The sequence below is a fragment of the Thunnus thynnus genome, chromosome 19 (assembly GCF_963924715.1).
Source record: "Thunnus thynnus chromosome 19, fThuThy2.1, whole genome shotgun sequence".
Lineage (NCBI taxonomy): Eukaryota > Metazoa > Chordata > Actinopteri > Scombriformes > Scombridae > Thunnus > Thunnus thynnus.
In genome coordinates this window covers 18,793,337-18,816,333 of record NC_089535.1, presented here as the reverse complement: position 1 = coordinate 18,816,333, position 22,997 = coordinate 18,793,337, and the positions used below count along the sequence as shown (strand labels likewise).

At 39.4% G+C, this 22,997-nt stretch overlaps 1 protein-coding gene across 1 annotated transcript in view; it reads right to left on the bottom strand.

Moving 5' to 3' along the window:
• The window catches only part of trabd2a (TraB domain containing 2A), a 65,865-nt gene extending 47,901 nt beyond the window's left edge, over positions 1-17,964 (bottom strand). The window contains exons 1-2 of the mRNA XM_067574970.1: positions 17,293-17,964; positions 15,466-16,026 (exon numbers count right to left, since the gene is read on the bottom strand). Coding sequence (XP_067431071.1) covers positions 15,466-16,026; positions 17,293-17,397 — 666 coding nt within the window. The 5' untranslated portion in view covers positions 17,398-17,964. The remainder of the gene's footprint in view (positions 1-15,465; positions 16,027-17,292) is intronic.
• Positions 17,965-22,997: the final 5,033 nt, after the last annotated feature.

The following is a 22,997-nucleotide window of genomic DNA, read 5'->3' as shown; positions in this document are numbered from 1 at the left end:
GAGGTTTTGTCAAGGTATGGTATTGTATGTTAGCATACTGTCTAGGGCTGCAACTAACAACTTTTTATTATCAAATAATTTGCTGATTATTTTCTTTATTAATCAATTAATTGTTTGATCCATGAAATGTCAGAATTTCACAATTACCTACAGCCCAAGGTGGTGTCTTTAGACGTTCAACCAACACTGCAAAAGCTAAAGATATTCAATTTACCGTCACATAAGACAAAGAAAAGCAGCAAATTCTCACAATTTAGAAGCTTGAACTATTAAATATTTGGCTTTCTCTCTTAAAAATGTATTTTAAAATTGATTATCAAAACAGTTACCAATAAATAATCTGCTGATTGACTCTAATATTGTCTAACTTTGTAAATGCCCCACCAAACAAATGTAAAAAAGACTTGTCAAAGGTTTTCTGAATTACATTACAGTGATGCCAATGATCAAATTGTGATCTCAGCAAATAGATACACATTGAAAGTCTATTTGGAAGCTTGAATTTCATGAATTAAAACACCGAATGCATATTGATTGGTGGTTTATCATTCATGATATTCATTTGATTAACATTCCATGCTCTAAATAGCTTCAATTTGAGATTGTATCAATTTAAATGAGAAGAAAAAACAATTAATGAGTAAACACAGGTGTTCTGAAAATAGAAATACAGTTTTCTGAAGGCCTGTTTTCAATCAGTTTTTAAGGAAACAGCCTTCGGGCTGAAAGACACCAAATCTCCCGCTACACGAGATGATTTTTGTTAAGACAACATGTTCTCAACACAGGACAACAAAAACAGCAGACAGCAGTGCCAGAAATAAATCTCCAACTTTTGTCTCTGCCGAAGTCAGATAGGGAGAGACAGCAGGAATGAAAAACCCACACTGCGCTATTTACGACTATCTGCAATTCCCTTAAACCACTGGCCCCGACTCCCAACCAAAGCGCCGCTGGCAAACTAAACTGAACAGGCCGCGCACACACGCCATGCACACAGCCATGCACGCTCACATTAATATGTATGTAAACCCTTGCATCAATGCCTTTGTAGTAGACAAAAATAATGACTCAAAGCACAATATGCTCAACCTCAACCTTTAATGCCGTCACCAATACAAACGCTAAACTTCACACATGCAGACAGAGTGTGTCTTTGTAATGGAAAATTAGGAACTGGTGTCCAAACCATCTGAGAACTGTCTCAGTTTGTGGTGAAACACTGATCAATGAAGGAGACGCTGAAAGAGATAAAAAGAGGGAAAGAAAGAAGCATGTTTGTAAGGAAGGGAAAAAAGTGATCAATAAGCATAGGTGCATAGACGGAAAGAGGAAAGAGAGAGAGAGAGAGAGAGAGAGCGAGACAGAGGAAAGAGAGCGGTGGTTGTTGTTGTTGTGCTGACGTCTGCCACGACCCACAGCATCACAACCACAGACTTATAAACAACCAACGAAATATGAAAAACATCCAAACATGCTAGATGTGTTGAGGGTCCAGATTTCTGTCCCTCCCCATTCACTGAGCGTGGTATACGTATAAACCCGCTCCCGTCATGTGAGGTTACAACCAAAATAACAACTGTCAAAGCTACATAAACAATAAGAGACTGTACTAAAAAAAGATTTCCACTGAGTCAAGATCGGGGGGGAAGATGTGCCGTGGGAAGAGAAGCAACGAGTGACCCGCTGAAAGATATGGGGACAGAGAGTGGTTTGCATTTAAGATCACAATGTAGGAATCCAGCTGTAAAGTATTTTTAAGAACCTAAACAGATTTCATATCTGAAGTATTTTTGAAAAACACATTTTTGCTGATAAGCGTTAAACGTGATAGGATCTACTTTTTTTGCAACATTTGGAATTGCACTTACTAAAGACACATTTGGTTCATGTTTGCAATGCCTCATGGTAAAACTGCATTACTCAGAGTCTCTGTGACCTTGTATCTGTTGAATAAATAGTTATAATATCCATAATGATGGCCAAAACTATAAAAATAACACCAAGGTTGTAAAAACTTGTATAAAATGGCCAAAACATGGAGGAGAAAGACCCACGGGAAGTGAAATGAGCTGACCAAACAGTGGTGTTGTTGTTAAGCTCTAACAGGTTTTATGATCTCAGCTACCGCAGGCAGACAAACCCCCAAAACACAAACAGTCTTTGGGTAGAAACAACCCGAAACTTTCATCCACCGTGTGGAGCTCACTCTGGGTGGGAGGAATCCGATACACGTGTTTATGCGCATGTTGGCCTAACGTATGTGGACGCATGCACAAATGCTTAAAAGCACGTATGCATTTAATAGCTTACATACACCTCTGTGATTATCTATGTGTGTGTGTGTGTGCTTCAGCTTGAATGCGAGAGACAGATATATGCAGGCCATGCAGCAATGACGCCCTATTATCACTTTTATCACTGTTGATACTGATTCAAGTACCACAAGGATTATACTAATGTGACATATTGCAACAAATATGCCCAAAGTCATGATCATTTGACTTAAGAGAAATAAAAATGTCTCCCATACATGTCAGAAACATTATTTGCTTCATAGGGAACTTGCAGGTATAGTTCCAGATATAGACAGACATGCAGACAGAACTACACGAACACACAACCGCACACCGCAGCTTTATGCAACATCTCTTTGTCTCTCTCCTTTACGGATGCAAAACAAGTCAGAGCAGCGGACCATCACATTTCCAATTGTGTTGAGACCAATATCTGTCAGTCATCCAAGACGCAACAACTATTAATCAAAATGAAATGTGTTCCAGTGAAAAGATCTTATCTAGAAGCTAGTTCAGGCTGTTAAGGCTGGCTAACTGCAACACCGTTTTCTCACACGCTGGAGGGAAACAGTGTGTAGACCATGCAACACTAAAACCACCAATTTAATGCTGTTATAAAAGATGGCAAAAACTGGTTTACTCTCAATAGGAAGTATCTCTGTTCTCATTCACAAAGTACAAGAAAAGATCAATTTTCATTTTCACTCAGCTCTACTTTCCTTTTGGGGAAGAAAAGGAGGCTGATGTCAGTGAATTGTTAGTCCATTAAGAAATAAATACGGATCGATTATTTCATTTATGATAGGAAGAGACAACACAACATCAGCCTGAAAATGTCCAATTCAGTAAAAATTATCATTATATATCTTAGTGGTAGACAACCAATTCTGCGTACAAGACACCTCACAAGACCCTTTGAGAAAAGTTCTTAGTCTTCTTCTGCATAATTTGACAAGGTCTTTGAAGTGCTCACTGAATTGGGGGGGCTGCAATATTTTTTTAAACTTTCCAAAACCGACAATCCAACACTTAACGTAGCAAAACATGCCTTCGAAGACAGATTGTCTGAAAGCGTGCAACATTATTCCCTTTTGAACAATTGTAGCGTCTCGCCCCTCAATGACAGCAAGCTTTCTATTGTGACCATTCAGATGAGCTGTAAACACTTTTGCCTTCAGACATGGTCGAAAGACATGTTGACCATTTAGGTAAAGGTACCATGTGGAATTTTTGACCACTAGTATATTAATATCATTTATATTAGGTACTTATTAGTTCTTTCAGAAATTCATCATGTGCCATTCAGCAATCATCAGACAAACAAACAGACAACTACAATACCAGACAGGCAGTTACGGTACCAAAAAAACCCCTAAACTTCCCATCCTGCAGTTCTTAATGCACAAAGAAGCGTAACAATGTGCAAACAAGGGTGGACTGCAAGCTAGCAAACTGTATCACACATCGCACGAGTTAAAATATTCAAAAAAGTGGCTTTACATGTTTTATGTCAAATGAAATGCATCCGCCATGTTTGTTAGATCTCAACGATACACACAATGAGTTTTAGTGAGAAACACTGAATGTAAACTTTTTTGTTTAAAAGAAAACTGGAAAAGGTACCTTTAAGTGTTGGCATTACAGTGTCTCAAAATGATCTCCATCTGCCTCTGCAGTACATTAAATCTGACTTTTTATCCAATTTCTAAAAGCTGCTATCCAGTGTGACAACCAACCTGTTGTCATTAAGACAGTAAACACTAACTTGACAGATTACAGACAAGCAATGACTTGAATGTTAGAGGGCAACTTTGCAGTGTTGGTTGAAAAACATCACCCAGCTGGAAGAAATTCCTGTTGATGTTTAAGTCAACTATTCATTATATTCCTAGTACATGTGAAGATATGTAACACCGTCAAGATATTTGGCCGTCTGAGTGTCAGTCTGGTCAAAACATCTGTGGAGAACAGCAAAGTCTCACACAACCCTCCTGTGTGGTGCTCACCTGTAACATTCCACTAAAACCACTAAAAATGTGGAGTGCAGCCAGAAAGACACAAGTGGATTTACAGTCAGGTTAGCTCAAACACTGGTCCTTCTGACTTATTCAAATGTAATTAATTTAATTTAATTAAAACTAAATCCAGAAAGTCTTTCAGGTTATGTTCTGCACACTTTAAATCAACATTTCTATGCAAAAGCAAGGTTACCCCAAAGAAAATAGAAGAAAAGACACTGTATAATTTCTCCTTTTTGCAATCACAAATAGAAATTAATTTCCAAACTACAAAGCTGCACAAAACCTTTCCACAAGTTCCAGGTGACACTAGGTAGCAGAACTATTAATCCTCTGTGCTGGAGCCTGTGGACAGCTTTGGCCTTGTATTGCTCGGCTGAGGTCCAGCCAGGTTTGGCTCATTTCTACAAGTGCTGGAGAAGCTGGATTTCATCCAGACCAGCAACAAACCTGGCCAGTATAGAGAGAGTCTAAGCATACCAAGAGCAATTTATAAGACTTCATGTCAAACTGTGAGAGGCTAATGTTCATTTGAAAACGAAACCTCGATCATAAAAAGCATCTTAATCTGCCATTTTTTTGGCATTTTGAGCATTCTGTTTAAAACTGTGGGATTCTTTCACTTTCAATTTTTACTTCATTTTTGTATATTTGTATTTTATGTATTTTTTAAATTCTATTTAATTGATAATTTGGTGTTCATTGCTTACTGTCTTTGAATGTCATTGTAATGCATTTCTTTGCCTCATATACATTTTTAATAGGTGCTATATAAGTAAAGCCGCCTTGCCTTTAGTTTGATACTATTTAGAATATACAAGTGAATCTTATAACTGCTTTGTCTGCTTTGCTCCAGGTGTGTAATTTTCCATTTTAGGAATTAGAAGTTGATGATATGCAGAAACAAGTATGTTAGAGTGATTTTACCCTCTACTGCATGCCTGCTCAGGGGTCACTGTGTCTCAAACAATGAGGTCACAGTCATCTGATTGATTTAACATCAGACTGTGAACGATGGAATAAAGCTGTTCACTGCTGATATGTATCCACATGTTAAGAGGATCATCAGTCTCTTCTTGCTTGCTATTATGTCGACTTACTACCCTGTTTTGCTAGCATGTATCCACAGAGTTCCCTTTTGAACATTATCACAATAAATTGCTGGTGCGGAAACTTTGTGGTAATGTGTTGAGCAGTCAGGTCGCAATAACAGATTTAATGCAGCTTCCCCTGCTCACAGGGGTCCCCTCAATAGTAAATATGTCATGTGATTGTAGTAGTGTAGTCTCACTTTCATATCATGTCATTTTGAAGCGAGCCCTCTGGGTTAAGACATGTTAAAACAATGTTAAGCTTACTCAAGGTGTTTGAATGGAGGTTTAACTGAAATCTGCAGTGTTTTAATGTAACACAAGACATCTGCCAACCTGAAATAGAAACAGTGGCTTGACCTCATAATGAACTACTCTTGTTTTTTTACTACTGTATATTGTACCTTACGTCTGCAAATTCAAGTAGTATTTTTTTTTCAATACGCTGGAATAAATATAATCAGCCAAACAGAGCATGTATGACATTCCTTCATTTTTATCAGTCACATGCTAATTCGGAGCCGATTGGTCGTAGCTTTGTAATAACAATGACCCTGCAGTCTCGGCCACATTCAGCCTGCAAAAATCTTAACTTACACAACAATAGAGGGAATTATAGGCGCCAAACAAATTGAAATTAGCATTGTAATGACTCTAATGGCTGTTACGTATAACTTACATTAGCTTTAAATATGGGAAGGTCCCTGTTAGTGAGTGTTAAGTACATCTGTAGATGCTGAGCTTTTCTTACTTAAATTAAGGTGGCGGCACACTGCAAGATAGCAGAATCACAAATGTGTTTCAGCGTTTCTCCATGAGCTGTTTGTCCTTTTCACAATCAGATGTTGGAACAGTGGATGGAAAATCGCCTGCTAAAATAAGCAGTGGCAGAGATATCTGTTACCTTATCTGTAATTACATTCAGAAAGCTTTTTACTTGTCTCATTTGGGTTATTATGCATTAATCCTTGATGGAGATGGAGTCGTTGATTAATTGTATTTTACTGTGTTCAAGTGTAGTGTTAACTAGGACCATTTTGCCAACTGAAGCATTCCTGTGACTTGTATTTTGTGTAATCAGAACTAATTTGTTTTAACACACTGGGCATTTATAGTAATAAACATAAAAGCAAAAAAAAAAAAAAACAAGATCCAGGAAGTCTTGCTTGATTGTTGTCCTTAAGTAGTGCAGACAACCATGGAAGAAAATCTAAGGCACTCCGTCTTCAGGTGAAACACTATTGTGAATTTATTCTTCAAGTATATAGGCAACAAAGCAGACCAATGTGTATCTCATCAGGATCTGACCCTAAGTTTTAAAGCTTTAATACTGCATTTTATTTTGAAGTATCAAACATTTGTAAGGTGCACAGCGATGATGGTAATATGAGGCTCCTCAGCCAGCACAAGCTTTCATGACCCGGTGTTAAGTCAGAGAAACAAGCTATTAAATCCTTATTTGAGCTGCAGAAGCCTGCGTTACACAACCAGGAAGAGCCTGCAGCAGTCTCCAGGAGTCAGACTCTTCTCCACTGGAGTCTATTACTGTATATTCTTTCAAGGATCTAGGATCTTTTTCTTGGCACAGAATTGGCACCACCCAGCTGATATCTGATCAGCTTTCAATCAAATATACCTGAAATACAAAACGATGCAAATGGAAGGGCTTACGCAGGAATGGAAAATCAAATTTGTAAAATTATTCTACCTTGATGTGAAAGCAAAAGAGGGGGATTTGCTCACAAATAGTGTTTAGTAGTTCTATGTAGACATTTTCGATGGAACTTTGTAGTGTTTTATAAAGGCAAAACACTCTCTGTAGTAAGTAAAGTAACACAAAAAGGCAAGTGTTTAAGGAATTAAAAAAAAAAAAACACTGAACACACTTAAAACAGTTTCTCTCATTTCTGTGTCCTTGTTTGGTTTTGGATTAATTCAGAAACCTAAAACTGTGAATGCATTTTTCTGAATGTCAGAGAACACACTGAAATGCCTACAAACGCCTTCTCTGTTTTTACACACCTGAAACAAGTCACACAGCACTTACAGATCAGCCATAAGTGTGGCCAGATGCAAAAACTAATAACCGAAACAAGACATGATAGTATCAATGTTCTCTGCTTGTCGAACTGAATTCCTTCCTGTCTCCTGCCTCTCAGGCTGAGTTGTTTTTTGTTCAGTATGAGCATAAAAATACAGTGATTACGCAGTTTGAATAAAATCTGTTTGTCTAACATCTGTGTTTATATTTATCAGTGTTCAGTGCAGCAAACAAATCAGACTGATGAACTCCAGGGCTTCTTAGTTCAGTAGCTTTTCTTCATGATGACTTGTTGACAGACTTTACGCTTGAATTTCTATCTATGACGCTTTTGGAAAAAGGGGGTTTGAAAGTGAGAGGAGCTCTGCATCTCTGTCTCCGGTGTCATGTATCCAGACAGATGGACAGATAATGTCTGAGGAAATGCCAGACATCTAATATGCGACTGTTTGGTCAACAGTGAAGAGGAAATCAAGCACCTCAGTGTGACATGAAACCAGAGGGACTAAAAGGAAGCTGTGAAGACATGTTGGAAATTTAACCGTAAAACTATATACACACATAAAAATATACATACACATATTCAAACGCTCATTCATACACAAACATGAACTCTCGCAAACATGTGCACACAAACATTCATGCACACCCAGACATAAACAATAATAAACAGATATGAGCAATTATATGAACAAATACACACTGGAAAAATACACAGCACGTTGTAATTAGACATGGAAAGTTTACTTCCTTTGATCAAAGTAGAGTGAAGTAAAAATATGAATTGCAAATGATTTGAGGATGAAAAAAAAAAAAAATCAAACCACATATGAAACAAACATGCCTTTTAAGTTATGGATCGTTATAAACTAGTAAATAGTGCAACTGCATGTCAGCTGGCCAGAAACGCAATAATACAAATCACTTCAGTGAGAATAAATATGCATCTGCACAAAAAGTCAGCAGCTTAGCAGGTGTGTTTATCTTACAAGAAGAAGAAGAAGAAGTGTATGTCAAGATATTTTGATCTATCTTACTGCAAAAACATCTAATTTTTCTTGCTTTGAACGAATTACACCACATGTTTCCTGTTAATATCTCATACGATGACATGTACTTTGAATAACTGTTTCATCGGTTATTTGAAAATGTCCACATGATTCATCATTTGTCTAAATAGCAAATTAATATTATTTATGCCGACACAATTATCTGGCAGAGCATTAAAGTTCCACTTAAAAATACCTAAATGAGCTTAATAAATTTAAAGGCAGGTTAAGATTTATTGCTACTCTTGTCAGTTTTTTGGCTGTGTGTACCTATACGAGTGTACATTTCATCACTGCGGGCCATTCTGCTCTGATGATCACAGAATCAATGGAACGGATAGTTTGTGGTTCTTTCCAGTGAGACAAATGAGATTTAATCAGATTTGCTGCCGGTGTATTGCTGTGTAATACTGTCATCATGCCAGCATATGATCTCTCTCTCCCACACACACACAAACACACACACACACACACACACTAACCAAACTACTACTTCCCCATTCAGGGTTTTTTTTAAGAATTATCCTAATCAACCTAAGAAGAAAGCACACACACACACACACACACACATCTTTTTCATCACTATCATCATCGTTCTCATTTTGCCATCTAATCTCATTACAGAGACAGATTTTCCTCTGAGGGCAAACTGCGGAAATCAGTGGCAGCTTGCCCAAAGCGCTGCCCATGCCGGGTGCTGCGAAATAAGGACAGTCATTGTACTGTCCGCAAAGTCGAGCTGCACTTTTCATAGAATTTACATAACCAACACACTTCACAGTCTTTACATTTGGGACAACACAGCGTGTGGGAGTTTTGAGATGCTTACACTTTGTGACAGCGTCTGTCCTGTCTGATGGATTTCTGTACAGAGTGAGCCTTCTGTTCGTTTGTGACCTCTAAGGTCTGACTGATGGTGCAAGACATTTTCCCACAAATCTGCTGATTCAAGGACAAACTTCAGTGTTGAAGTACATACCCAATAACCAAGAGAGCTTTGCTTTTTTTGACGTAATTGAGAACAGACTTCGCTCCCTGCATGCAGAAAATATTTCTTGACCCAGGGGTCAAGACAATGTTGGAAAAACCGTGACTAACCCTTGTAATCCCAAACCCTGAAATGTGTTATGTAAGGTGATGTAAGCAAGACACAGGCAATATCAGATGTAAAAGTAAGATTTGAGCCTGATATGCGCATTTTTCTAAAAATGTCTAAATTACAGTCAGATAGAAAGATATGTGTGTTAAAAGCGCCAATGCTTGTAAGAACAGTTTAGAGCTGCAACTTTGATTAGTCTGTTGAGAGAAAATTAATCGCCAACTATTTCATCATTGAATAATCCATGTTTGTTTTTTGTTTTGAACTGTTATTGTGCATATGTTTTAATTGTGACTTGTAATTGTGCCTGCAGATGAATATTAGCTATGAGCTAACTCTGGTCCAGTACATCAAATAAACATTTATGTTTAATACTGTACATGGTCCCTTATAAATAAAATAACTAAATAAAATAAAGTTTTGGTAATTTTTAAGCAATAATCTCAAATATTTGCTGGTTCCACCTCCTCAAATGTGATGATTTAATCCTTTTCTTTGTCATATATGACAGTAAATTGAATATCTTTGGGTTGTGGACTGTTCATCAGACAAAACAAGACATGACAGAGGTCACTTCTCACTCTGGGAAATTATAATGGACATTTTTCTGACATTTTACAGACATAATGATTAATCCATTGATCAAATTATTGGCAGATTAATCAACAGTGAAATTAATCTTTAGCTGCAGCTGTAGAACAGTTTACGATTAGTTTCACATTGGGCAGAAGTTATGTTTGGTTTTGGTTAGTTAAATAACTCTCAGATGAGGAGCAATGTGAATTGAAAATGTAACGAGAACTCAATAGCCCCATTAAATGTGTGCGCCGCAGGTGTGAATGAAACCTCAGACTCTCAACTTTTACTCTCAGCTTATAAAAGTTGGTTTTGTTTGGATTTCATCAGACCTTGCCTCATGAAACCGAGCAGATCCAGAGATGTAGCTCATCAGTTCAAGTGAAAAGAAAGCACCGGAGCTGAAGTGAGAAGGTTGTCAGACAGAGGTAACGTCATGATAACTTTAATGGAGACGGAGTCACGCCTTCCCTCCTTAATGGCTCTTCCACTGATCTCAGTCTGCATCTCAACTCTGCGTGTTCCAGTCCCTCCTGGTCATGAATGAACCAAATGGGTTTCAAACATTCCTTCGCTGTTCTCATAGACGTAGACTGAGACCTGCATTCATCACCTCTCCATGCACCATTACTCCCAGTGATGGGAGGAAAGAAACAACACTTTCATTAGCAGGTCTGCTCCACTGAGGTGTGGAATGTCCCGTGGATTTCCAACAACAGTGACAGAGAAAGCCGGCCTTCATACGGCTATTGTTGTCCTCAACAAGCTCACTTAGTGTAATGGGCTAGGCTGAGCCCGCTCTTCAAAAGACGAGGGGCACCGTGCAAGAATAAGAGCAGTCATGCTTAGCCAGATTAGAGATCTGAGTAAAGAACGTATAATTCATTGTGGTTTAAAAATAATGAGCTCAATGGGCTTAATTTATATTGGCAGACAGACTCGAAAATAGACACATCACATGTATGATGAGATTTTAAAAAAGCTCCTAACTTTTTAAATGTAATAAGCTAATTTACTCTCTAAGACTAGACGAAGAGAGAAAGACTCTAACAGACACCAGCAGGTTTTCCAGCAGGATTTTAGCTTGCAATAAGCAGCACCTCCGCTTTTAACAGAAGAGCAAAGGCCACTTATTTAATGAGTGAGTCGTTTAAACTGTCATGTAGTAACTACATTGATAACCAGGGTCTGTCTGATTCAGTTCAGCAGGTGATTGACTGATCAGTCACATTTGCTTTGCAGCATTTGATCAGGGCAGCATGTCGCAATGTGGCTTACCACTTCTGGTAACCGATTTCTAACAATCTAACATCTTAGACACAACACCACTGATAACAAATTCTCGAAACCTGCCGACAATTCAGGAGCTCAGTTTTTGAACATAATTACATTTGATTCCACTGAAAATCAGTGAAGCCCAACAGTACTGGAACTAAAGATTTCAGCACAATTCCCAGCCACCGTGATTTTCAAGTGTGAAAATCAGAAACGGAGAGCAGTGGTGCATCCAATCAGTCAGCTGTACAAAAGGGTTGGTGATGAAATTTCACTGAAGCAGAACTCTGGCTAAAAACCTAACATTACTTCATCTGCTAAAAATCTATTTGTATTTTAGCCGTACATCAACATCTGAACTATTGAAAGTAGGTGAGCAGGTAGGATGCCTTTCCATGTAATCCTTCCACAAAGGCATGACATTTAACTAGCGATCACTTTCAAATTCTACTCGATACACATTTTATTTTCCATTCGCCTGTCGTTTCCTTTGGGGTCTGTTTCACGCTAGATGTAAATGGCCAGTGAAAACATTACAGAGACTATTACAGGCTGTAAATATGGCTCTCTAGTTGTAGCCTGATAAAACAGTGCTTTCAGTCAAGTATTGTTTCACCAGGAGTGTATCTCACTCATCACACCCTATCTGGACATCTTACAGTTGAGTTGAGCTAAAAGGCTTTAAATGGAATTGCCCTTTTCAACTACACTGCAAAACTGCAAAGAAAAAATGTTTACTGAAATATTAAGCGGGCTGCCAGCAGGGCTGAGGCGTCCATCAAACTGCTGTTGATTAGATTGAAACTGAGTGTGGAAATTATGGAGTGCCAAACTGTGTGCTGTGTTGGTGCTGTGTCAGGGTTGGGGTTGTTTCTGGGACACCAGAATTCATTGTTGGGCCTTCTGGAGGCTTTGTGGACTTAATTCAATGAACTGCGATGATGGAGGTTTTCTCTCTTTATAGTCCTGTTTATAGTCCCCAATTTCAGCCACCCAGTTTCTTTCTGTTATATCCATAACAAGACACCGTCATGCCTTAATGAGAAAATAAATAACTTGTTTGTATAAAAAAACATTTGAGAAAGATGACATTCACGATTATTATAGCTTGTGTCTTGTGTCTTCTTTTACAGGTTTCTGACACCAGTGGAGATTGTTGATAGTGAAGACATAGTTGAAGAAGTGGAAGAAAGACTAAGGCTCTGTATCACGGTGAATAAAAAGAAGTAGTCTAATTGTGAAATACAAGTTACCAGCAGTTATTTAAGTACATGTGTAGCCCATCGTTACTCTATATCACAAAGTGAAGTGAAACAATTACTGAGAGGAATATAATTAAACCACAATATGGCCCAATCGTGTACAATACAGCTGGAGGTGCAATCAATGGACTCTGAACTAAAAATCAAAACCGACACTGTAAGTATCTACGTCCGGACTCTCGTTAACCCCTTGCATTGGGTACAAATCCAGCTTTAAAAGGAAACTGAGGTTTTGGTGCAGTATAACAACAGCACGCTACATCTGCCTTTTCCTCTGTGAGTGAACAGACATTTCGTGCACATCCACAAGAGGACACTTGTCAGAAAAAGGTCAACAAATAGCTGATGCTGTCATTTTTTTCTGGTGACAACAGTTTCATCCAAAACACTCAAACTGATTTAAAATAACACAAGGAATAGTTGCCTCAGATCTGCAACAAATGAGAAAAGTGCAAGAGGATATGTGAAATAATGACTTCACTGCTTATCTTGTGAAAATGCATCTTCACTAGATGTGTTTGTAACACAAGCTAAATTTCATCATTTCATCTCAGTCAGAAGAACAATCTTCACTCAAAGTGATTTTTAAGTCTTACTCATACTCCATGTGTTTACAAAGAAATAAACATTTCCATGGGAAATTCATTTCTATTTGATTAACTATGCAAAAAAGTTACAAAAACCATGATTGTTGACATCTCATATCTACAACCTAGGAGGAAGAATGCTGATAAAAGTGCTGCTGGGTGGTTTGGGCAAAGAATTATAGTCTGAAGGCCCGCTTTAAAATAACAACACTTTAAGCTTCTGGGTGTTAGAGTAAATGGTCAAGTGTAATCCCCTTAGCTCCCGACCAGCATTAGAAGGAATTCCTCAATAATACGTAACATGATTTCATAGTGACTGCTGCCTTTGAGAGATGTTTATAATGCTGAAAAGGTCACCAAGGGGCACAGACAGAAAGACAGACAGACAAGGAAACTTAAGTGTGTGTGTGCTGGTTTGGGGAACAAGGTTCCTTTTTTTTCTGGTAATTTCAGACTTGAGTCATTAGGATCCATTTTTCTTTAATAACAAAGGACGTGGTGGAGCACGGCTGAATGTTTGCACAGCTGATTAACACCACACCTTCCTCCACTCTACTAAGTTATGAGAAAAAGAGGAAAAGAGAAAATTAGAGGCCTCTGAAAAAAGGTTGATAAATCTGAATCTAAACATCTGGTCTTTGTCATTTATGTTACCCATCTCTCTTTTGAGCTGAAGTGCAATGTGAGGTATGAGATGTCAGGGCTTTTCAGCACAGCACATCAAGTGTATTGACACAAACCTAAAAAGACTAAAATATCTAAGGGGGAAAATACATCAGCTGTGTTGTATATGCTACACAACGCATTTGATACAAATAGTACACACTGCAATAAAATTGCTTCTGAGCCATTGATGTGCATCAACAATATGAAATAGAACAGAAGTGTATTCTGATGCAAAGCTGCGAGTTAACCTGCAATGATTTGAATCTTGACATTGTCTGTGGTGTTTGTGGCAGTTCAGACTGGAAAAAGCCTGCGTCGAAGCAATGGAAGGGGCTGTGTTGGTGGGGACGTGTTGCACAGGAAGTCCAGTGAGTATGAACGCTTATCAGACATTAAAACACTACACAGAAGTTTTGAAGTATTTTGAGGAGAAACGAAAGTTATCACAGCTGCAATTATTTTATCTAATGTAACTGTCAAATTACGTCATTCATGTTAAAAGGTAATGCATACCAGGAATGTGCGCAACACGTATTTAATAGGCCAACACAGTGTCTTGCCAGATGACATCCTATTACGCTGTGCCAAAAAGTTGAGACAGGTTCAACTGTTTTACGCCGCTTTTTTTTTTGTTGGAGCCCTCTGCGTTGGCATCCCCGCTGAAGTGACAGTTGTCTCATTCAAATATATATGAGGGTACTGCAGCCTCACAGTATTCACTGCCTTTATATGTTGCCCTAAACTCCTCTAAAAAGTCAAACTCATCTTGACCCTAGAGGGAACTAGGGCTGTTTCGAATACCTTTTTTTGGTCTTAATGGCTTCAACAGCAAGTATTCAAATTTATTCGAAGCCATGCTGGATAGGCGGTGGGGGGTCGGGGAGCTCAAGCCGCACTGCTCACGCAGGCTGTGTGGCTGCTCTAACCTGTTAACATGGGTGCTGAATACAGCCTTAGACTATATACTACACTCACATGGTCGCATTTGTGTGAGTGTATCTTAAGTGGCGGAGGTGGTCGAATAGGAACGAGGGGTGAGGAAAGCGAAGATAGAGAGGGAGAGAGACAACAGAGGCAGCGGGGGAGATTGAGTCACGGTGCAGGTGCTTTCTCCTCCTCTCCACCCCGCTGGCCGCCTCGGTGTCTCTTATGCTATCAGGGTTTTGTTGGTCTGAGTCCAGCTTGCACTGAAACCGCTGCTCCTTCCACAAGGTCTCCATGGCGCACACCTGCTTCTCTGTTCTCACCAATGTGTTGCTGCCTACAACTGTACATATACTGTATATATACAAATATTTGAAAACTGATTTTGCCGTTCGAATACCATCGAACAAAGCTACAAAGCATTCGGGTCAGCCCTAGAAGGAACACTGTTCATTATACCTGACAATAAGTGTGTTACATTGAGCAAACTGATGATTTTGCTGCTTTTAGAAAGTTGAGACCATTGCAAACATTGCTGAGAGGGTGCGATGGGTGCCCACCAGTGTGGTTTCAAACTCACCTGGGAGAAGTTGAGCCCGTTCAGTGGATGGCACTGTTCCTCCACCTTCTCAACAGCCCCCGTCCTCTTCCTCATCCTTTCCGCCTCCTGGGCCAGGTACAGGTCCAGCACCGGCACCCCTCGGGTCTTAATATCTGCCTCAGTTAACGAATTCACCATCAACATCACCCAAACGGGCCGCTTCCTCTCCCAGTTCCCGGCAATGGCATTGAAGAGATAGTCCGCGTAGAGTCCCTTTCCCCTCTGATCTGGGGTCATCCAAGAGGGCATCATGAGTTTCACATACTCAAGGTGTCTTTTAAGCCTCCGATAGATGTCTCTGGGTAGGACATCCTGCAGGTTCTCGCCCTGAGGAAGCAGCTGGCAGCTGGTCAGGGCTGAGATGGTGTACGGGTCCGTCAGGTCCAGCTCAAAGTAGACGATGTTGCTCTCCTGGAATGCCTGCTTGGAGTTTTCAGGGATAAAGTCCCAAACACGTGTGTAGGGAACGTGGATTGTGCCGTAGAAATATGAGGGAGGGTCCCTTTTGATCGTCCACAGGAAGGAATTTAAGTCAGTTTGCTAGGGGGAAGATAAGATGGTAAGATTAGTTTTTCAGTATTGATTATTTGTCAATCATTCTTCTGACGGCTTTGTAGATGTCAGAAAATAGTGAAAAATGTCAACCAAACAAGGATATTTAATTTACAATAATAGTAACAATAAAACATAGAAATAAAACATAGAAACACAGAAAATAATAAAACAATAAAACATAGAATTAAAACACAGAAACTCATGCCATCACATTAAACCAACACTGGGCCTGTCTGACACTTATCTTGTCTGCAAGAGGCTGTTTATTAGAATGACTGCTAACAGACTGATAATGACTTATTAACAGGCCACTTAGGACCCAAGTGCCAAACAAACAATACACATGTCAGTGATTGTCAGACTGTTGATTGTTGCCCAGAACGCTCTGCCCTCCTGTTTGTGCTGGATCGGACCTGATCCAGCACAAACAGGAGGGCAAAGGACATGACTGATGTCGAAGAGAGATCGAAAGGTAATCAATAAAAGAGAGGTTAAGAAATATCATTAAAAAAAAAACAGAATTGAAAAAGACTGAATAAATGTTAAATTGTTGTTTTTTACCCAGTGCACACAGCTGTATGTACAGTAAATGTATATGCAATGACTTGCATGTTGCAGTCAATACAAGTCAATACACAAAATAGTGCTGAAACGACTCTTTGGTTAATCAATACGTTTTCTGACAGAAAATCCCTGCTCCCGGCTTCTCTAATGTGCATACTCTCATTTTCCATTTTATATCAGTGTAAACAGAAAATATTTGGGTTTTATACTATTGGTCTAAAAAAAAACAACCAATAGGAAAATGTCACTTTGGGCTCTGAGGACTTGTGATGGACATTTTTCACAATTTCTTTCACATTCCAGTCTGGACCATCAATCAATTAATAATACAATCAAAAATTCATTGGAAGATTAATAGTACATTTAAGAAAAACTTATGATACATGCAGTCCTGCACAAATAAGTTAATTGATCTAAGGAAATAGGGTTTTCTGCTTTAGGCAAAAGTTGATTTTGCCATATATCACACTTCATTATAGGTGAACACAATATGGAAACATGTTAAAAGATATTTAAGTATAACTTCACATTGAGAAAAAGTGAACATTACATGAAAAACTGCAAAAGGTCTCATGTGGCAGCTTTGAAGTGTCCAGATAAGACATTAAAGTGGATATAAGTGTGATTTGAAACATATATCAACAGCCAGTAGAATTTCTCCTTATTATTCGTTTCATATAGACTTACTTTCTTGTGTAGATCGCAGTTGGCGGAGTCCCTCATCCTCCACTGATCTGCTCGGACCAGCAGGATCAGACAGGACTGAATGAATGCGCCCAAAGTGCCCCGCATCGTAGCTCTCTCCGAAGTGTGCGCGGTAGCCTGTGTTTGCTTCACAGCGTGTTGCAGCCAACTATACCCCAGAAAAGCATGGATCAAGTCCTACTTCCACAGCTCCGGCTCCATGCGGTCGCGTAAAATGAGCTGACAAGTATCCGACAGACCGTCGGACAGAGTCATGCTGGCTTGCGCCGGGACATGGACGCAGTGTTGCTGCTGCTGCTGCTGTTGCTTCACGTGTGTTTGAGAGAGAGAGAGGGAGAGAGAGAGAGGTGGTCACTGGAGTTTACACGGGGTCACATCGTCATCTCACTGTTGGTCAAACTTCTTTCTCCACTCCTCCTCCTCCTCCTCCTCTGCATTGCCTCCTTCGCGATGGTTTTATTGAGAAGTTAATTCCAAAAGTTAGAAGGTTTCAAAATTGAACCAACAGGTCCACGCTGCGTTCACGCACCTGAAGCCAAAATAGAGTAAAAAAAAAAAAATCAGGACTGTTCATGAAAGTTGATCGGTTGGTGAAGATGTTGTGAATGAGAAAACTGCACCGACCAGTTGCACTTTTCAGGGACAAGTCTTAAAACCTGAACTTCTCTGCACACTGCGCTCTCTGTCTGCCAAGTTTTCACTGTTTGTATTTGCTGCTCGCTCTCTCTCTCTCTCTCTCTCTCTCTCTCTCTCTCTCTCTCTCTCTCTCTCTCTTTGACGTGTGCGCGTGAGCATCTCTCGTGCAACTCCATACCTACCCCCTAGGTTGCCTGCATACCCCTCCCTCCCTCCCCCTCTCTCTCTCTCTCTCTCTCTCTCTGTCACACACACACACACACACACACACACACACAGCAGTAATCTGATTAAACATCACCCCGCCCGCGACGCGTAAAGTCTCCATTCACATCATTCATGTCAATGAACTGAAGGTGAGAAAGCCTGCAGTAACTGGAAGGATAAACACATAAAATGATAATAACTTGATCAACATTTTATCCCGATAGAGAAACAGTTGTAGCCCTGTAGCTTAATTCATATTAAGTTTACCTTTATTTATTTTGTTTCAGACTGATGAGCTCCCTTGTTGTCACCCTACAGGAGGCCTATACGGGCAATCGAGGGTGCCAGTGGAGATCCCGTGGATAGATTACCGTGCCCTGCTAGTTAATGCCTTACAAACTGAAGGCATTAACATGAGAAAACCCGCAATAACAGCGCTTCACTCTGCGCCACATCAGAGCACAGACATGGAAACCATAGAACACGCAAACTTTCATGAAGAATCGCAGATATACAGCACCTGTTACTCCATAAATTACTCCATTACCTGATGATCCCCAGAAATCTATAAGGAAGCTAGTCAGGTGACCATAGCCTAATAAAACTGCCATAAAAATAAAAATATAAAGGTAATTTACTATTAAAAATGACTAAAAACTAATACTTAAGTGAAAAATTTTGTTGAGTGAGTTTTGACATTAGTAGTATTTATAAGGGGAAGTGTTTGTCTTAGAAGAGGAAAATGAAGCCTATTTATATTAATGATATACCGTATGATCCTTTGTTTTTAATGATACATCTTGTTTTGTATTTTTCTGTATGTTCACCAGTATAATAAATCAAAAACGTTTCTTGTGAAACTTGCACTACTGTGGTCGTTTCTTTATCAGAGAGCTCATAAAATGGGAATCCCTATGAAATTCATCCTGATTACAGCATTATTGAGCTACTCTGTGATTCCTGCTCTTACACGAGCAGTGAGAGCAGATTTAAAAAAAAAAAAAAACATGAATAAGTGAACGTAGAGTTGCAGGTTTTGGATTGTACTCACACAGCTCAGGTGGGATCTTTAGGACATCTGGAGGCCGATCTATGCGCTCTGACTCTATGCTCCGAACCGTCAAACTGCTGGTTCACACGGGGGCAGAGGACACATGTTGATGTTGTCAGACGTCTGAGTAAATACAAAACGAGTTGTTTACGTGAAGTGCGACTTTAGGGCTGTATGTTGTTGGTCGCTGTTGTTGCAGACACGTAGCCTATGTAGTGGTTTCAGCAGTCTCGATTGCGATAATGAGATCAATAATTGACAGTTTTGGTTCGACGCGGCTGGGACTTCAATCTTTCTGCTGACGTTTACCCAGTTTAAAATGGAAATGACAACAGAAACTGGAAAATTAAATGCAGCTAAATACACACTTAAATGTACGTATTGAAGTATATAGGTGGGTAAATAGGCTTTACATATATGCGCTGTTTATGGACCAATCTATGTTTCTGTCTATATAGTGTAACAAAGACATGATTGTAGTGTAACCCAGCTCTACAGAGGCCTCTTAAAGCTCCTCCTAGTGGAGAAACTTATGTTTGCCACCTGTGCTGCTCTTCACCTCTCTTTTCTGTTTTGTCCAAACTTTAAACCTGCTACTTCTATATTCAGAGCCCTTTTTTTTCACATTTTATATAATACAAAGAGAGGAGGCAGAACGACGAGGGTGAGGATGGAGGTTGCGAGGACGAAACACAGACAAGGAGAGAAAAGACAGAAAAGAAGCAGTGATGGAGAGACGCAGATACAGACCGCAGATAGAGTGATTTCTCTCCAACATCCACTGATCCAAAGACTTCAGAACTGGCTGATCTGCTTCAGTGAATGTCTTTTAAGGCCTGAGCCTGCATAGGCGCCTGGTTCAGCCACATAGGAATAAAAAAAAAATAAAAAAAATCTTTCCTAAAATATTGTCATTCAAATTCAACTTCTTGACCCTCTTCTCTGGTCTCTATTTCATACTTATGTTGGAAGAAAGGCGAGGAACATCTGCTTACAGGGGACACAACAAATGTATACAGTATGTGGTAATATGAGATACAATCATGTGTTTTAACAAGGCTATTCTTTAAATGAGATGCCAGGAGAACATTTTAAAGCAATATACCATCATATAGTATCAGACTCTTTTCAACAGCAGCTGCTATGATCAGCTCTTCCCACTGAATAGATCTCACTACAAGTTATACATCTGGAAAAATCCAGTTTAGAATTCAATTTGCTCAGTCAGACATGTGCTGTACTAATCAGCAACAGTTTATATGTTTCTTGTTGCCTCTTCAAACTCTCAAATCTTCAAAACTATTAAAAGCTTGCATGTAGATGTGAAATGATGCAGAAAATGCACAGCCGGCTTTTTACTTTAAACAAATTCAACTTGTGATGGATAGTTCGGGAGAGATGTTTCATTTCCAAAATCCGATGCAAAGAGCAGCGACAGGAGAAAATGGTGCATTTGTCCAATCATGTCTGAGTAATGGAGAAAATGTCAATCATCCATATACAGCCTGTTTGAAATCACTGCTGTCTGAAACTAATTCATCCAAACTGCTGCCAGATCACAATGAAAAAGGCGAAAAAAATACTGTGATGTGCATGTATTTGTTCATGTTGTGCATCTGTGAAAAAAAAAAGTAGAACACCTGCAGCTGCTTCCTCTTTAATGTCTAAAAAGGCTCATAAGTGTGTGATTTGTAGAGGGGCATCTGTGCGCAGCCACACACACACACACCTGTTCTTTATTTCCATTATCCCCCCCCCCCCCCTCCCCCACTCAGCCCACAGAGGCTGTTCTATATAAATACTTATCCAACATACATCATCTTCTCTTGCTCTGTGCACTGTCACATGTCGGAGGTAAAAACCTGCTAACTGCTGTTTTTTTTCATCATTTATTGTCCTTCATAGCAGCAAATTGAAACCACATATTTCAGCTCTTCACTAAAACTAAACGTGGGGTCAGGAGGAAATCTGGGGGTCACGAATCCTTGGATAGTCAAGAATCCACAACACCCAAGAGTGCTGGCTCATGCTGCAGGAGGTGCAATGTCACTTTAACTTAAAACCATATGGCACAGCAGCATGTGTGGTTACAAAGTTTGTACAAAGGTAACTCAGTAATTCTTGTCGTGCAAAAATTCAAAAGATTTTTCATAGGATTAGTTATTTTGTAAATGTAACAACTGAAAACAAGAGTGATCTGTAACCTATACTCCCAATTTTAATGCAATTCTCTGATTTAATGAGAGGGAGTCTGTTTGAAGCCTGTTATGGACCTCAGTGATCCCTGTCAATACTGATACTACTCTACATTTCCACTTTAAAGTGGCTCTGTTTGTGAAGATCAAACAGCACTGTTGTCTTCTGAGAGACCCCGAGCAAACATCTGATTCTGTCTCTGTAGAGAAATCTTCAAAAGGATTTCACAATATGGAAATGACCCACATATGTTTCATTTTATAAAGACTGGGTGGTGGGTGTATTTGATCCTGTCAGGTGACCCATACAGCACTCTCTGTCTGTCTGTCTGTCTGTCTCTGTCTGGTTTTGGGATAATACGCAAGGAAATAGTGACAAATATTTGATGGTTAAAAAGCACATCCAGATTTTTTTATTGAAGAGAAGAGAAGAGAAGCATACGGCCAACTGTGTAAGCCTTCCAGTAACGTTTGACTCAGTCCATTTACAGATGGTCAGTCATATCAACCATGGTCTACTTCCTTCACAGCACATTAAACTCTGATTGAAAAGACCTGGCACTGGTATAGCCTGTGCGTGTGTGTGAGCTGGTAGAGGAGGTTGAGGTCAACGTTGGTTTGGAAGTGAGATATTTCCTCCACATGAGGCCAAGCCAAGAAAACTAAAATTGTGAGATCAAAAAGTTTGTCAAAAGTTGTACAAAATATGCTCATCTATGATATGTGCACATTTATCCTTATTATTTTTATTGTTCCTGTTGCCTTTGTTATCCTTATATTATTATTTTAGTAGTAGTGGTATTTTGCTTAGTATTATTAGTGTTAGTAGTAGCAGTGGGAGTAGTAGCAGTGCAGTAGTAACAGGAGCAGGAGTTGTTTATTTTGTTTGGATTTTTTTTTTTATTGTTAGATGAGAGGATCGTTACCGCCGCTCCTTTATGTTATGCTAAGATAACTTTCTGCTGGCTGTAGCTTCATATTTAACAAACAAATATGACAGTGTTATCAATCTTCTCATCTAACTCTCAGCAAGAAAGGGAAGGGAAGGGAACTGGCGTATTTCCCAATATGTCAAGCTCTTCTTTTCGAGTCTGTATGTGTAGAAGGACTAACCAAAGTCAGAGTCACACATAGTGGCTTTAATTCAAAGTGTCATTTGGGAAATTCAACATCTTTTTCGCTTGTGTTTCCGGCATATATTATAAAAGGCCCTAGCTGCCCTTAAATAACCTTAGTGAGCAGGATCACTGCTTCTCTTGGTTCAAAGCAGACTAAAAAAGCAGCAGACTGAGAATTTCTTAGATGTCTTCAGACATCTTTTCCCTACCTTAATGTCCTTGGACGCAGGTCCTGAGCTCAGTCTCGTCTTCCCTGGTTCAAGCAGAATGCACCTTCACCTAGAATACACTCACAACTTTGATTTCATCAAAGCAACTGTCTTCATTCCCACCGACCAGGCATGTCTGCTAAAATGACCTTGTCATGTTTCTACAGCATTCATTTTAAAGGATAAATTAAGACAGTCCATAGCCCACGAAGACTATCTGAGTTCTCAAACTAAAAAGCAAAATGCAGTAACTTTGTCTCATCAAGACAAA